The 14,537-nt window shown below is 37.4% G+C and overlaps 6 protein-coding genes across 6 annotated transcripts; 5 read left to right on the forward strand and 1 right to left on the reverse strand.

The window, feature by feature from the left end:
• Positions 1-665: 665 nt before the first annotated feature.
• SEPMUDRAFT_105496 (uncharacterized protein) lies at positions 666-1,387 on the forward strand (the record flags this gene model as incomplete). Its single annotated transcript, XM_016900579.1, has 5 exons — positions 666-787; positions 855-1,051; positions 1,101-1,166; positions 1,216-1,299; positions 1,365-1,387. The coding sequence occupies 5 exons, from the start codon at positions 666-668 to the stop codon at positions 1,385-1,387; spliced, it is 492 nt and encodes a 163-aa protein (XP_016763329.1).
• A 586-nt stretch (positions 1,388-1,973) lies between these two features.
• Positions 1,974-3,158, reverse strand: SEPMUDRAFT_154087 (uncharacterized protein; the record flags this gene model as incomplete). The annotated part of the gene is made up of 4 exons (XM_016907546.1): positions 1,974-2,527; positions 2,577-2,729; positions 2,782-3,047; positions 3,115-3,158. 4 exons carry the CDS (start codon positions 3,156-3,158, stop codon positions 1,974-1,976), a joined length of 1,017 nt encoding a protein of 338 aa, XP_016763330.1.
• Positions 3,159-3,665: 507 nt separating this feature from the next.
• Positions 3,666-4,347, forward strand: SEPMUDRAFT_105498 (uncharacterized protein; the record flags this gene model as incomplete). Its single annotated transcript, XM_016900580.1, has 7 exons — positions 3,666-3,690; positions 3,758-3,790; positions 3,848-3,870; positions 3,919-3,967; positions 4,020-4,064; positions 4,113-4,221; positions 4,269-4,347. The coding sequence occupies 7 exons, from the start codon at positions 3,666-3,668 to the stop codon at positions 4,345-4,347; spliced, it is 363 nt and encodes a 120-aa protein (XP_016763331.1).
• A 3,574-nt stretch (positions 4,348-7,921) lies between these two features.
• SEPMUDRAFT_10649 (uncharacterized protein) lies at positions 7,922-8,098 on the forward strand (the record flags this gene model as incomplete). Its single annotated transcript, XM_016900637.1, has 1 exon — positions 7,922-8,098. A coding segment is annotated over one exon (177 nt), but the record flags the coding sequence as incomplete, so codon positions are not given.
• Positions 8,099-9,151: 1,053 nt separating this feature from the next.
• On the forward strand, positions 9,152-12,058 carry SEPMUDRAFT_147144 (tripeptidyl-peptidase 1 precursor). Its single transcript, XM_016904110.1, has 4 exons — positions 9,152-9,435; positions 9,558-9,775; positions 9,904-10,652; positions 10,736-12,058. The coding sequence occupies exons 3-4, from the start codon at positions 9,905-9,907 to the stop codon at positions 11,974-11,976; spliced, it is 1,989 nt and encodes a 662-aa protein (XP_016763333.1). The 5' UTR covers positions 9,152-9,435; positions 9,558-9,775; position 9,904; the 3' UTR covers positions 11,977-12,058.
• A 1,296-nt stretch (positions 12,059-13,354) lies between these two features.
• On the forward strand, positions 13,355-13,963 carry SEPMUDRAFT_39080 (uncharacterized protein; the record flags this gene model as incomplete). The annotated part of the gene is made up of 1 exon (XM_016908730.1): positions 13,355-13,963. The coding sequence occupies one exon, from the start codon at positions 13,355-13,357 to the stop codon at positions 13,961-13,963; it is 609 nt and encodes a 202-aa protein (XP_016763334.1).
• Between the last annotated feature and the right edge of the window lie 574 nt (positions 13,964-14,537).

A 14,537-nucleotide genomic window follows, 5' to 3' on the forward strand; every position in this document is an offset into this window, starting at 1 on the left:
CTTTAGGGCTAGATATATATAATATATTAGCACTCTCTCTAGGGATATATGTTTATATAAGTAATTAAGATATAGAGAATCTATATATAAGATAATGTCCGGGGTTTTGCTTATTAATCAAAGAAATATTAGAACTTATACTACTAGGTATTCAATAAAGTATAGGCTTTAGGGCAAAATATATATAATATATTAGCAATCTATTTAGAGATATATACTTATATAAGTAATTAAGATATAGAGAATCTATATATAAGATAATGTCCGGGGCTTTGCTTATTAATAACAGAAATATCTAGGTTGTTTTAAATTTCTTTATTAGTAAAGATCTAGATTTATCTTTATTTATATAGGTTCTAGGTATCCTACTAGGCTAAAAAAATTTTCTAGTATACTTTAGGGTATAATAAAGTTATTCCGAGAGTTTGAACCCTAAAAGAGTAGTAGTTTACTTAATAATAACTATTGAATAATACTACTAGTTTTAGACTTTCTTAGTCTTTCCAGCCACAATATACAAAGATAAGGAGCTCTATTAAGATGGCTGGGCCTAGGAACATAAGTAAAGACGTTCCCCTAAGGTCGAGAAAGTTATACAACCTGAAAACAAAGCTCTACTTTATCGTTTGACAGCCTTACCTTCAAAGAAATTCAAGAAATTCAAGATGCCTCCGGCTATTAACGCCGAGGGGCAGGAAGATATCCCTTGGTATCTTCGGGTTCTTAACCCCTACGACCGACGTCACTCTGGTCGTAAAGCTTTGGAAGATCGATTTACCCCTTCAAAGTAAGTATATTTATTCTTATTATTTCTTAATTGCTTATTTTTACTTATTTCTACTAATTTCTTATAGTCCAACGCATATGCGTGACTTCTTGGCCTTAAAGGATCACATTGCAAGACTTGCCGAGAAGGAGGCTATTATTAATAGCCTTAACCGCACTATCGTACGCCTGCGAACCAAGAATCGAGTCCTAGAGACCAAAAACAACAATCTTGTTCAAGAGAAGGAGGAACTTAATACAAGGTTGTTAGACATTGAGAACAATCGTAAGTTATATTACTATTTATAAGAATATTTACTAATATAATCTAATAGAACTCGAAGCTCTCCGTCTCGAAAACCAAAGCCTTAGAGATAAGGTCAAAGATCTCGAAAATCAAGGTAAGTTTACTATTATATATTATAATATATATACTAATTTTTCTTTTAGTTCCTAACACTCAAGAGGACTTTGATCTTATAACCGCAGGTGCTTTTGATATCGACTTTGGTTCCTTTGATTTTGAGAATTTTGGTAAGTCTTTTACTTTCTTTTCTATTATTTTCTTTATATAACTTTACTAATAATTCTTAATATAGATTTCGATATGTCTGCAAACTAACTACTGTTTTCCTTGCTACGTTTGTTTTACGCTCGTTTTTATCTAACGGCCAAGGTAAGTTAATTCCTAATTAATATATTTAGTATTATTTACTAATTTCTTCTAGATTGTGCTTTCTCGATCCTTTTAAAGGGTCGATATGCTGCGTTCTGACTTTCTACATCTGTCTTAGGATCTCAACATCCTAAATATAGTTAGGAATATATCTATATAGTCCTAACAATTAAACTATACCTGCGAATATCTTATCTATAACCTATAAGTCTTTAAAACTATTATTATTATTATATACTAATTAGGTACTATTAGTACTTCTAGATACTAAGATACCTTAGATTATCTAATAGCTAATAGCTATTCTTAATAGATAATAGTTCTTAATAGATAAATCTATATATATAAGAGAGTATCCTACTAGACTATAGATAATAGAGATAATACTACTAGGAAGTAACGTAGTCTTAAGGTATTATAGCTTTCGATTTATAACTAAACTAATAAACATATTAAAGAATATCCTACTACTATACCTAAGTACTAGACTATAGATATAGTACTAAAAAGTATCTATAGCTTTAGTCTAATACTAAGCTATAGCTAGATCTAGAGCATTAATTGCTCTATTCTCCTCCTTATATTCTTGAGAGGTAGTTCTACTATTAAGCCTATCCTTCTCCTCAATCTCGCTTATATCTAGCATCCTAGTATCTATACCTTCCCTTTCTGTCCAATATTCCCTAGAATCTCTACTACTATCCTTATATCCTAGTAAGTCCTCTTTATTATTACAAGTATTATAATCCTCAAAATAGTCGGTATCCAGTATATTAAGATCTAAGTTAAGAGTATTAGAATCGTCCGTAGGGCTAAGAATTGTTAAAGGATTTAATAGTATCTCCTTAAGTTTATCCGGCGTAATAGATTTAATATCTTCCTTAGGCGTAGTTTCGATGAAATATAGAATAGTATCCTTATGTTCCGGTTTAATCTCCGTATAGTAGTTTAATGTTCCAAGAAAGGTAAGATCGTCAAGAATATCCGTATAATAGTAGTAGCTTTGGTCCTTAGAGATAGAATCCTTATAAGTAAAGTAGTTGCTATAAGTAATTATCTTATTAGTAGTAAAGGATTTTGCAAGATCTATAAACAATTAGTATTATATATATAGTAATATATAAGATATACTTACTAAGATCCTTAAAGTATAGACTATACCTAATAAGATATCCGTTAATCCGGTTTAAGAGCATAGTAGCGTATATATCGTCCTTATAGCTATTAAGAAACTTGCGTAGGTCGAGGTCAATCTTGATTCTTCTATCCGCTGGTTTATAGATGATATCTATATTAGATTAGCTCTATAAATCCTAGTAATTAATTATACTACTACTTACTAATTATCTCTTTATATCCCGAGAAGTTATAGTACTTTAGCCTCTTAATAAAGTAGATAATCCGTACTTTATTAAGGTAATCGAGAAGAAAGTATCCGCCGGTAGTATTGCCGTTATTAAGAGATTGTCGAGTATAATTAATAATAGCCTTAAGAGTCTTATCGATACGGGTGCTCTTAACAGTAGAGCTACGATTAATATATTTCCTTATAAAGAAGGTAGTATATTCGTAGTAATAGTCCAGGTCATAGTTGTTCTCTAGGATACTATTTATATAGTTAGTTATTAAGACGTTACTCTACTAATCCTTTTTACTATATAACCTTTACTTACTTATTACTAGTAGAACTCTCTTGAATAGATTGGATAGTAGACATTCTTGCTTCTTAATAGTCTTAGTAGTTGTTATAGACGTGCTTGTATTTCTCGTAGTTATTGTAGTTCTTAGAGAAGAAGAAAGAATTGTAAAGAAGGGGAAGGAAGGTCCCTATATACTTCTTTCTTAGACTAAAATTAGAGTTTTATAAGCTTATAAGTATATAAGCTTATATGTTTATATGTTTATAAGTATATATACTTATATGTTTATAAGTATATATGCTTATATGTTTATAAGTATATATGCTTATATGTTTATAAGTATATATGCTTATATGCTTATATGTTTATAAGCATATAAGCATATAAGTATATAAATATATAAGCTTATATAGTAAGGAAGGTAAACCTTGAATTATATAGGGATTCTATAGTATATAGAGAGTCTCCTTTACCTTCTAGTATCTACTACTACTTCTTTAAGAACAAGAACAACAACAAGACTAAGAACAAGAACAAGAATAACTCTTTTGACTTTACTAAGTCTACTTTTCAAGATTTACAACATGTCTTATAAGGAGCAAGAAATTAGTAAGTAATCTTAAATTTAGAAAAATATTTATTCTACTTGTTTAAGTATTAACTATATATTATATAGATTCTTTAACGACTTTATCGACTTCTAAGTCAGGTATTTACTTTATAATGCTTCTAATAGAATATACTATACTAATACAATAATCTATAGACACTATCTTACCTAGTACTAAGGTAACTAGTATAAGTAAGATAGTAAAGGATAGTCTAGACAAGATACAGACAAGGACAAAGAATCGAACCTATAAAGAGAGTAAACATATATTTCTTAGTAAGTATTAGTCTAATATATTATAAGATTTTAGGAACTAACATTTAAATAGATAAACGGATCAATAAGCAGAAACCTCCTACTAGTAGTCTTACTAGTATGTAGCTTTATACTATTAATCTGTTACTATACTAATAGCTTATAGGAACGTACTCTATACGAAAGAGTAATATCGATAATCCTAATATAGGATATATCGAGATCTTACCTAAGACTCGTTATCCTAAGATATTGAATAAGATACAATCGGAGTCGTAAGTATACTTAAACTTTAAAGTAGGTCTATACTAATATATACTAGACCCTATACAGGCGACTATATTGATAAGAGAGGGTACTATACAAGGAATATTTATAATACAGCGCAAGGGGAACGCTAATAGAAGACTATAGTATTAGACTGTTTCATTTTTTGAAGGTAAATAAGAATATTTATAAGGGGAAATACGGTAAAGCAAGATAATATATATATTACTATACTAAAGAATATATATAGTAATATATATTAAAAGCAAAGTTCAATAGTTATATAAGTATTGCCCTAAAGTATAGATTGTCCTTAATATATTCTAATAAATATATAATTAAATAGAAGTAAGTACTAGTAGTAGGGGGCTATATTATTTACTTATAAGCATATAAATATATAAGAAATAAGTAAGATATAATATATTTATAAGCTTATATACTTGAAACTATATAAACATTATATAATATACGTTTATAAGCTTATAAACATCCTATTTATGCGTTTATAAGCTTATAAACATTATATTTTATATCTTTATAAGCTTATAAACATCCTATTTTATACGCTTATAAGCTTATAAGCTTATTACTTTGTATACTTATATGCTTATATGCTTATAAGCTTATAAGCTTATTACTTTGTATGCTTATATGCTTATATGCTTATATGCTTATATGCTTATAAGCTTATATGCTTATAAGCTTATAATATTATATACGTATAAGCTTATAAGCATATAAAGAGGTACCTTAATAAGATATATAGATTAGGTACTTACCCCCTATATCAAAAACTTTACTAGGATCACTTTTCAAATACTTTTCTCTTTTTATACTACTTCTATCTTATTCTACTATCTTGTTATTTACTAAGATATTCTTGTTTCTACTTTTGAACTTTATTCTACTATATCTTTTCTAACAACTATACTACTCTAAAGAAGTTAGAGTAGTAGTATCTAAGATACAACCTACTATTCTTAGAATAGCTAGGTAAAACTAACTCTACTAGGTATATATATATATATATAAATCCTTATTTGTTCTTCTAAGTAGTAAAGAACTGGCTGCATTGCCTAATAGGCTTAATTATAAGCTTATAAAGATATAAAGATATATGTTTATAAGCTTATAAACATATATGCTTATATACTTATAAGCTTATAAACATATATCTTTATATACTTATATACTTATAAACATATATCCTTATATACTTATAAGTATATAAACTTATAAACTTATAAAACTTTAATCTCTAGCCTAAGACAAAGGTATATAGAAAGCGTCTCCCGTCCTCCCTTAAGGCTTCTTTCTTTTCTTGAATATTAAAATACAACTACTCTAGCAATATCTACTCTTACTATATAGTCTATACTACTTCTACTCTTATTACTACTATACTATATTAGAACTAATATTAGAACTAACCTTACTTTAGTATATTAGAATTGTTCTAAGATATTATATAATAATTATACTACTGCTCTAAAGTCTTACTTATTAATCTCCATTTAATAAAGTAAGTATAAAAGCTATCCGCTATCGTAAATACTAAATCTACTTCTAGATAAGCTAACGTAATAGATATTTAGTATAGTATATATTATATTAGACCTAATACTATTATAGATAGATATGACGTCAAAACAGGCCTCTAAGCTAGATATTAATAAGCCTGATGCAGAACTACCGCCTATTAAATACGCACCACCGCCTATTAAGGAGCGACTTTTTACATATAGTCTATCGCCTTATAATAAATCTTTACGCCGTACGGTAAACTGCGTCTGTACTACTTGTAAAAAAGAATTTAAAATACCTAAATGGCCTATAAATACTAGTAATTTATACGAACACTATAAACGTAAACATAAAGATATAGCTACTTCTAAGGACACCGACTATCAAGACTTAGCTAGTAATAATAGTGATAATAGTACTAATAATAGTAGAGCTACTAGTACTAATAATAGCTTTACTACGAAGCCTAAGCCTAGTACTAGTAGTACTAGTAATAGACAAGCACTATTAACTACTAATCTCCAAGTAGTAGATTCAATAGAAGGCCGACCTATGTTAAAGAAACGTAAAAGTAATTTAGGATACTATACTAACGAGGAATTTCAGAATAAGCTTCTTAAATTTATACTAAATAGTGATCTACCATTTAGTATAGTAAATAGTCCTAATTTTAGAGAGTTAATTCTATATCTAAAAGACGAAGTAAAGATACCAAGTAGACAAACTATAAGACGTAACTTTACTACTCTGTTTAACGACGAGATTCTAATATTAAAGGAACGACTAGTTAAGAATAATAGCCGCTTTGCTCTTACTTTAGACGAGTGGAAAGCAGGAAATAATAAAGACTTCCTAGCTATAACTTTACACTTTGTTAATAAGACATTTAAACTAGAAAACTATTTAATTGGTTTCGAGGCTTTAAATAAGCACGATGCTTATACCGGGGCTATTATCTATAAAATATTTGATGAGGTTATATCTGATCTACGTATCCGTAATCGTATTATAGCAATTACTCGAGATAATGCAGGGCCAATTACTACCTTAATAGACGAAATCAAGACTAATTATAAGAAGAGCTTTGCTATTAATATAATTGATATTAGATGCGCAGCGCATGTTTTAAACATAACGTCTAATGCTTTTCTAACTTATGTTTTTTTTAAGCCTAATAATACTATAGTATATAAAAATAACCTAGCGCGATTAGCAAAAGAGAATCCGCAATTTAGTATAGAATCTTTAAATAGTATAAGACGGCTACCAAATCTACTTACAAGTATTATTAATATAGTTAAGTATAATCACTTTTTTAAGAATAATTTTACTAGAATAGTAGAGGCTAAAAAGGATGCCGCAAAATTAGCTTTAGGGCCAGAGAAATTACTTAAAGCTAATGATACTAGATGGTTATCTACTTATATAATGCTAGATCGCTTTATTTGGTTTAGCGACGAGATTAACGAGATATTAGTTAAGGCTAGGCAACTTAGTAAAGCTAAGCAAAAGGCCTTAAAGCTAGATACATTTAGTATTTCTACTTACGAGTGGAATTATCTAATTAATATTCGAAATATTTTAGAGATATTCCGCGCACCTACTATACAATTTCAGGCTAAAGACTATTTTACTAATTCCTGGACTATTCCTAGAATTGCTAATCTAATAGAGAAAATAGAAGATAAGTTAGACGAGGACTATATTAAATCTAATCCTTATATTAAATTTGGTCTAGAGCAAGCACTTACTAAAGTACTAGAATATTATCCTATTAAAGATACAAATACCTTAGATAAGAATAATAAAACTAAGACGTTTAATAAGCTAAAAGATCTTCTTTTAGTAACACTCTTAAACCCTTTCTTTAAACTTAATCTATTTAGAAAACTTAACTTTAGTTCTCAACTTATAGACGAAATTAGAGAGTACTTTATCTTAATATATAGAAGATATAGAATCGATTATATAAGTAGTATTGATAATACTTTAATTACTAACGAATCACAAATAACTACTAGTAGTAGCTTTGATAGTAGTACTATATCTAAAACTAGAGACGCTGACGATGAGAAATATCTAGAGGCTCCTAGTACTACTTATAAAGAGTTCGACGAAGCAGAAGCTTATCTTAATGAGGCAGTATTAACTAAAGACTCTAAAGAAGATATAAGCTCTTATTACTATAGTAATAGAATTAAACGGCCTATTTTATATACTATAGCAAGAGACTATCTAGCTATATCAACAACCTCGGTTCCGTCGGAGTCAGAGTTTTCTAAAGCTAATAATATAGTTACTCAGAAAAGAAATAAGTTATTACCTGATACTATTAAGAAACTAGCTATCTTAAAAAGCTTAAATAAGATACCCGGTGAAGACTTAGAATATAGTAGAAAAGAAGAGGAGGAGGAGGAAGAAGACGTATCTATAAGTACTAGTAATAATACTATTAGAACTTCTAGTAAATCTAGATATAATTATTTAATTCTAGACGATAATCAAGACTCTATTACCGATCCTATAGATATTGAGGATACTAGGACTACTTTAAGAAAAGGCAAAGAACGAGCAATAGAAGTTAATTATAGTGAAGAGATAGATCTAGATAAAGTAGACGCAACGCTAATAGATAGTAGTTCTAGTAGCGTAGATAGTAATAGTAATTACGAAAGTAATATAGACGGAGAGAGTAATAGTAATAATAGTAACGACAATAGTAATAGTGAAGGGGAAGATAGCTATATATCTTAGTCTACTAGAATAACCGACTATAGTATAGTAGGAAGAAGGAAGTTTATTTATTTATATAGAAGCTGTATGTATATATATATATACTACTAGTACTACTAGTTCCTCTACTCTATCCTTATTTTCTAGAGAAGATTTATATAAATATAATTCTATTTAGGCTATTAGAGCTATATAGATAGCTTATATATATATAGTATATCCTCTACTTACTATATATCCCTCCTAAACTACTTATTTCTTATAAATATATAGGTACGTATAGCTAGAATTAGTAAAATTATCGTTACTATTTTACTTTTACTTTTACTAATTAGTAATCCCCGAAGGTTATAAGTAAAAGTAAAAGTAAAAGTAAAAGTAACTAAGGGATTAGTAAAAAGTAATTACTTATTAGTAATTACTTTTACTATTTTACTAAGGTTTGGACATCTCTGATTTCTGCCATCTGCGAGAAAAGAGTCCCTAGGACTAGGATTGTCATCAAAAGTTAATGCCGGGGGGTCTCCAACTGCTTTTTTGCAGATTACATATGTATATTGCATCGTGTCCGCTGTCCCCCCGCCTCGTTTCGCGCTCCTGGTCTGCAGGATGCTGCGGGGGGTAGGGCACTGGGGACGAGAACAGGAACAGGAACAGGATCACAGGAACAGCCGGACAGAAAAGCCGACTTACGAGGATTTTTCTCTGCTCGAGAAGGTGAGATAGATGCGTCTGCGTCTTTCCACCTCTTTGGAACACGGTCGAGGTCGAGAACGAGTGAGATGGATACGAGCACCACCGGGCCTCTCCCTTCACTTACTTTCACAGCTCGGTGGAAACCCAATTGTGACACAGCATGGTGTTCAGGCTTGTTCACAATCTTATTCGAAATCGTGGTTTTTTGTCGTGGGTATCCATGCCCATCAACTTCTGGGGTACCCAGCGGTAGATGACACTCCCAGGTACGTATGTATGGAAGTTCCAAAATAGGCTCTACCTCACTTACTACCTTACTCTACCACCATATCTAGCCCTATTACTTCCGCTTTTGCTGCGCCGTTGTATCCAACTGACTGAATCTCAGCGGTACCTACCTATACATCTTTTCGCGTCGTTCGTTAATTAGCATCGTGATTCGTGCTTTATCGCTCCTTTTTTTTTCTTTTCAACACGACGTGGGAATAGACAGTGAAGACTACTGGGGACCAGCTTGCCATCCATCAGGTTCGGGCGCGACGTTTCAGTCAGATACGAGCGCTGTTGGCGGGTTTAGCGATACCTGGGTCTCGGATCCTTCATCAGGTTAGTTGGGCGTCCCATTCTCAAGGTCCCTAGTATAGACAGACCAACTCCCCCCTCAATTTCTCGGGTTGTTGAAGGAATGGAAAACAGCAAAAGAAAGCCACTAACCTCATCACCAACCAATACAGGATGTTATCATCGACCCACCTCCTCCTCCTCCACACCCTGAGCATTATTATCAGTCGAAGCGCAGCGGGCGCCCCACCATCACCGCAAAAGCGCGCCACCGCTCCCCTCCTCAAAGAACACCATCTCGTCCCCCGCAGCTGGACCCTCGTCGGCCCCTCTCCCAAAACCTCCCTGATCCAGCTGCACATTGGCCTCGTGCAACAAAACCCCGGTGCGATTGAACAACATCTCTTGGAAATCTCCGACCCGTCTCATGCTCGCTATGGGAAATTTTTGACGCAACAAGAGATTCACGCCCTCGTCGGCCCGTCGGAGGAATCGACGAATTTGGTCGAGGAATGGTTGCGCGATCATGGCATTGCAGAGTGGAGGCGGAATGGTGCGGGGGATGTGATTCACTGTACCATGGAGATTGGAAAGGCGGAGGAATTGTTGAATACGACGTATTCGACGTTTCGCCATGTCGAGGATGAGGGAGTGGAAGTGCAGAGGGCGATGGAGTGGTCTTTGCCCGAGTTTTTGCATGATCATGTCGAACTGGTGCAGCCGACGACGTCGTTTTTTCGGCCGAGAGGGGAGGAACGAATACGGGGTGGGAGTAGTGGTGGTGGTGGTGGGGAGGAGATTGTGATGGCGGGGAGGAGGAAGGCAAAGGGGAAGAGGCAGGAGGTGTCGGCGGATGAGCTTTTGAATCCTCCTCCGCAGAAGGAGGGTGGAGGAGATGACCTAGCAAGTATATGCCAAGCGGGTATGTTTGATCCATTTTCCGATCAGGAATACCTCATCTGTGGCAAGGTGGAAGTGTGACGAAGCTGATCAGACATGGCACAGATTACGTGACGCCCGATTGCAAGCGAAAACTGTACGGAACCATGAACTACGTGCCTCGAGCGGCCGACAAACAAAGCATTGCGACGACCAACTTCCTCAACCAAACCGTCCTTCTCGCCGACATTACGTTATTTATGCAAAAGTTTCGCCCAGATGCGGTCAACGTGTCCGACACTATCAACATGATTTCCATCGACGGCGGCGACTTGACGCAGACGCTGACGGAGGAGAAGATTTCGCTCAAGAAGGGTTCCGAGGCCAATCTTGATGTGCATAATATCGCGAGTATGGCGCATCCGATTCCGCTCACGGCATATCACACGGGCGGGATGCCGCCGTTTCAGCCGTCGGATAGTACGCCGAGGAATACGAATGAGCCGTATTTGGATTGGCTCGAGTATGTGCTGGGTCAGGAACAGGTGCCGTCGGTGATCTCGTCGTCGTATGGAGATGACGAGGATACGGTGCCGCGGTCGTACGCGGAGCGCGTCTGTCATGGGTTCGCGCAACTCGGGGCTCGCGGGGTCAGCGTGGTGGTGTCGTCGGGCGACCGCGGGGTGGGCGAAGACGGGGAGTGTACGACCAACGATGGAAGCAATCGACAGCGATTCATCGCGCGATTCCCCGCATCGTGCCCGTGGGTGACGACGGTGGGAGCGACGAAGGAATTCGAGCCCGAAGTGTGCACGACGCGGTTTAAATCGGGAGGGGGCTTCAGTAATTATTTCGACCGGCCGGAGTACCAGAATCCGACTGTGCCGGATTATGTGTCGAGTTTGAAGGGGAAATACAGTGAATTCTTCAACGCGGATGGAAGAGGGTATCCCGACGTGGCGGCGCAAGGAAATCACGACACGCACTATTGGAACGGCGTGCTCTCGGTGGCGGGAGGGACGTCTGCTGCGGCGCCCACCTTTGCCGGCGTCATTGCTCTGGTCAATGATGTGCTTCTCTCGAACGGGCGGGCTCCATTAGGCTTTCTGAATCCGTGGTTATATGCCAAAGGATTCCAGGGACTGACGGATGTGGTCACGGGCGACAGCGGCGGCTGTGAGACGGACGGCTTTCCTGCACAGGAGGGTTGGGATGCGGTGAGTGGGTTTGGGACACCGCGGTTTCGGGATTTGTGGGAGATTGCGTTGAAAAGTAGTGATGGTAGTGATGGTAGTGATGGTAGTGATGGTGGTGATGGTAGTAGTAGTGGTGGTGGTGATAGTAGTGGTCACGAGAATTATTCGTGATGAGGAGGGAGAAATGTAGTTGATGGAAATGATTTATATATTTTATGATTGGCTCGTTGTTGTTGGAGCTGACAAGACTGACAGGATGACAGGATGACAGGATGACGGGTGTTGCGTGTGTTGCACGACATTTGTTCCTTTTGCATGCTCTCTCGGAAGGAGCGATAGGTAGTCAGGCAGGAGCGACAGTGAGGTAAGAGCGATAGTACAGGAAGGTAAGAGCGATAGTCGGGTAGAAGTAAGAGGAAGGTACCTCCTAGATTCTGAGAATGGAAGAGTCCAGACACTACCGAATTCAGATAGTCAGCATGAATGACTTGGCTGACAGATACCTTAGAGGTAGGTCGTCCTGCAAAATAGACAGTTCTGCAGCAATAAATGGCAAAGGAGCAGCATGAAACAGCATCAAGTCACCGGAGCTGAAGCCAGCCACTCACAGCACAGGCCTATATAGAGAGAGGTGGGTAGTGGATACCTATAGGTACTGCATGTACTGTAGGCACTGTAGGTAAGCGCTGAGGAACAGATTCGATTGGCTCACAACACACGACTACAATCCTTCTTAATTATCTCGAATTAGAAAAAACGCCACTTTTCCCACTTTCCCCTCCTCTTTGCAGCCATTTAACTTGATTTCACCCACAATTGATGCTAATTCTGTCCCGGGGCAGGCGCCTAACGACACATGCATTGTCACCACCAACCACTATTTGTCCCCTTTGGGGTTGTACACGCTCACCCAGCCATGTTCGGGATGGCCTATACCAATTTTGCTTTGCCAAAAAAAATCAGAAGAAGAAAATTACAAGAAAAAAGGCGGGCTGTTTAGGCGCCCTGATGGAGTTGGTTGATGGGATGGGAATAGTACCTACCTCCTGGTAGCAATTTGGGAGGGATGGGTTGGTTATATCTTTCATGGCCTTTCCTTGCTCTCTTCCTCTCTCCCTCTCTCCCTCTCTCTCTCTATCTCTCTTCACTTGCTCAGTTCAACCAACAACCAACCCATTTGCTTCCATTCGACAATACCTTACTGTATTGAGATAGATACCTCCCATCCATCCCTCAATCCATCCAAATCCATCCATCCAATCAATCAATCGGCCTCGTTCGGAAACATGCTGTTCTCTCTGCCCACCTTGGCTCTGGTGCTCGCTGTCACTGCTGCTGCCGCGCCTTACTCCCAGCCAGAAGAACGACGAGAAAGCGACATTCTGGGCGGCTTCTACGACAGCTGGAGTCGAAAAGGCCACAATTTCCGAGCTGCCACTACCGCCCGTGCTGCTGAGCAGTGTAAATGTGATACTTCTTCCATTGAGATGCCACAAGGTATGTTCTTCACATAAGGACTTTCGGATGCACACTTGATACTGATCATGCGATGAAAATAGCCCCCAAACCTCTTCCTCCCGTCTCGCCCGGCTTCTCCCTCTACCACATCGCCGTCGGACGCGGCACCCAGAATTACACCTGTGACCTCTCCAACGCCACCGCCGTCCCCGCTGCAGCAGGAGCAGTTGCCACTCTCGTCAACGCCACCTGCCTGACCGCCGTGTCTCCTTCCCTCGCCTGGAGCCTCGCCGGCTGGGCCTACCAAGACCAACACGTCAAAGTCCCCATCACCATCCCCGTCAACGATTTCTTGAAAATCTCCGGTCATCACTACTTCACCGATCTCACCACCGCCTACTTCAACCTCGACACGGAAGGCGAAGGCGACGATACCTGGCAGACCGATTACTCCCAAGGCGCTTTCCAGAAAACTCACAGTTCCGATGCCCCCAAGGATGCCCTCAAGGGCTCCGTGCCGTGGTTGAAACTTGCGAGTAAGACGAATGATACCGATTGTGCCTTTCAAGAAGTCTATCGGATTAATACTGTCGGAGGTGCTGCTCCCAAGACGTGTGTGGGACAGGCTGCTACCTTTGAGGTCGAGTATGCGGCCGAGTATTGGTTTTATGCAAAGGGACGGACGGCGGCGTCGTATTAGGTTTTTTTTTTTTTTTTTTCTTTTTTTTCCTTTTCCTTTTCCTTTTCTTTTTCTATTTTTCCTTTTCTTTTTTTTTACAGCGGCATGGACGAAAGGCGTTGTCTTTTTTCTGATTTTTGCATGAGTGGGTGGGTGGGTGGGTCAGTGAAAGGGTGGGTGGGGGAGAGGAGAAGAGAGAAAACGACAGGAAAGTCTTATGCATAAGATATGCCAGCACATGACCCCCCATCCATGATGTGTATGTCAAGAAGAAGATGATGATGATGATGACTTTTTTTTGCTTTTGCTTTTTTCCCCGCAAAGTGTAGTCACTCGATCAGTCAGTCAGTCAGTGGAGAGGGGCGGAGAGAGAGAGAGGCCAAGAGAGAGATAAAAAGATGAAACAGAAGATGAAACAGAGAAAATCAGCTAGATAATAAGCGAGACAGTTGGGATAAGAACAGAAATCAGTTATATACAGAGAGAGATAAGAGGGAGCAAAAGAGAGAAAATACTACCTTACAACTACTTTATGTTACCCTTGGCGCTCTACTCCTCTCTACTCTTCTCTTTTACTCTTTTTTACTACTCTCTT

The sequence above is a fragment of the Sphaerulina musiva genome (genome assembly GCF_000320565.1).
Source record: "Sphaerulina musiva SO2202 unplaced genomic scaffold SEPMUscaffold_2, whole genome shotgun sequence".
Taxonomy (NCBI): Eukaryota; Fungi; Ascomycota; class Dothideomycetes; order Mycosphaerellales; family Mycosphaerellaceae; genus Sphaerulina; species Sphaerulina musiva.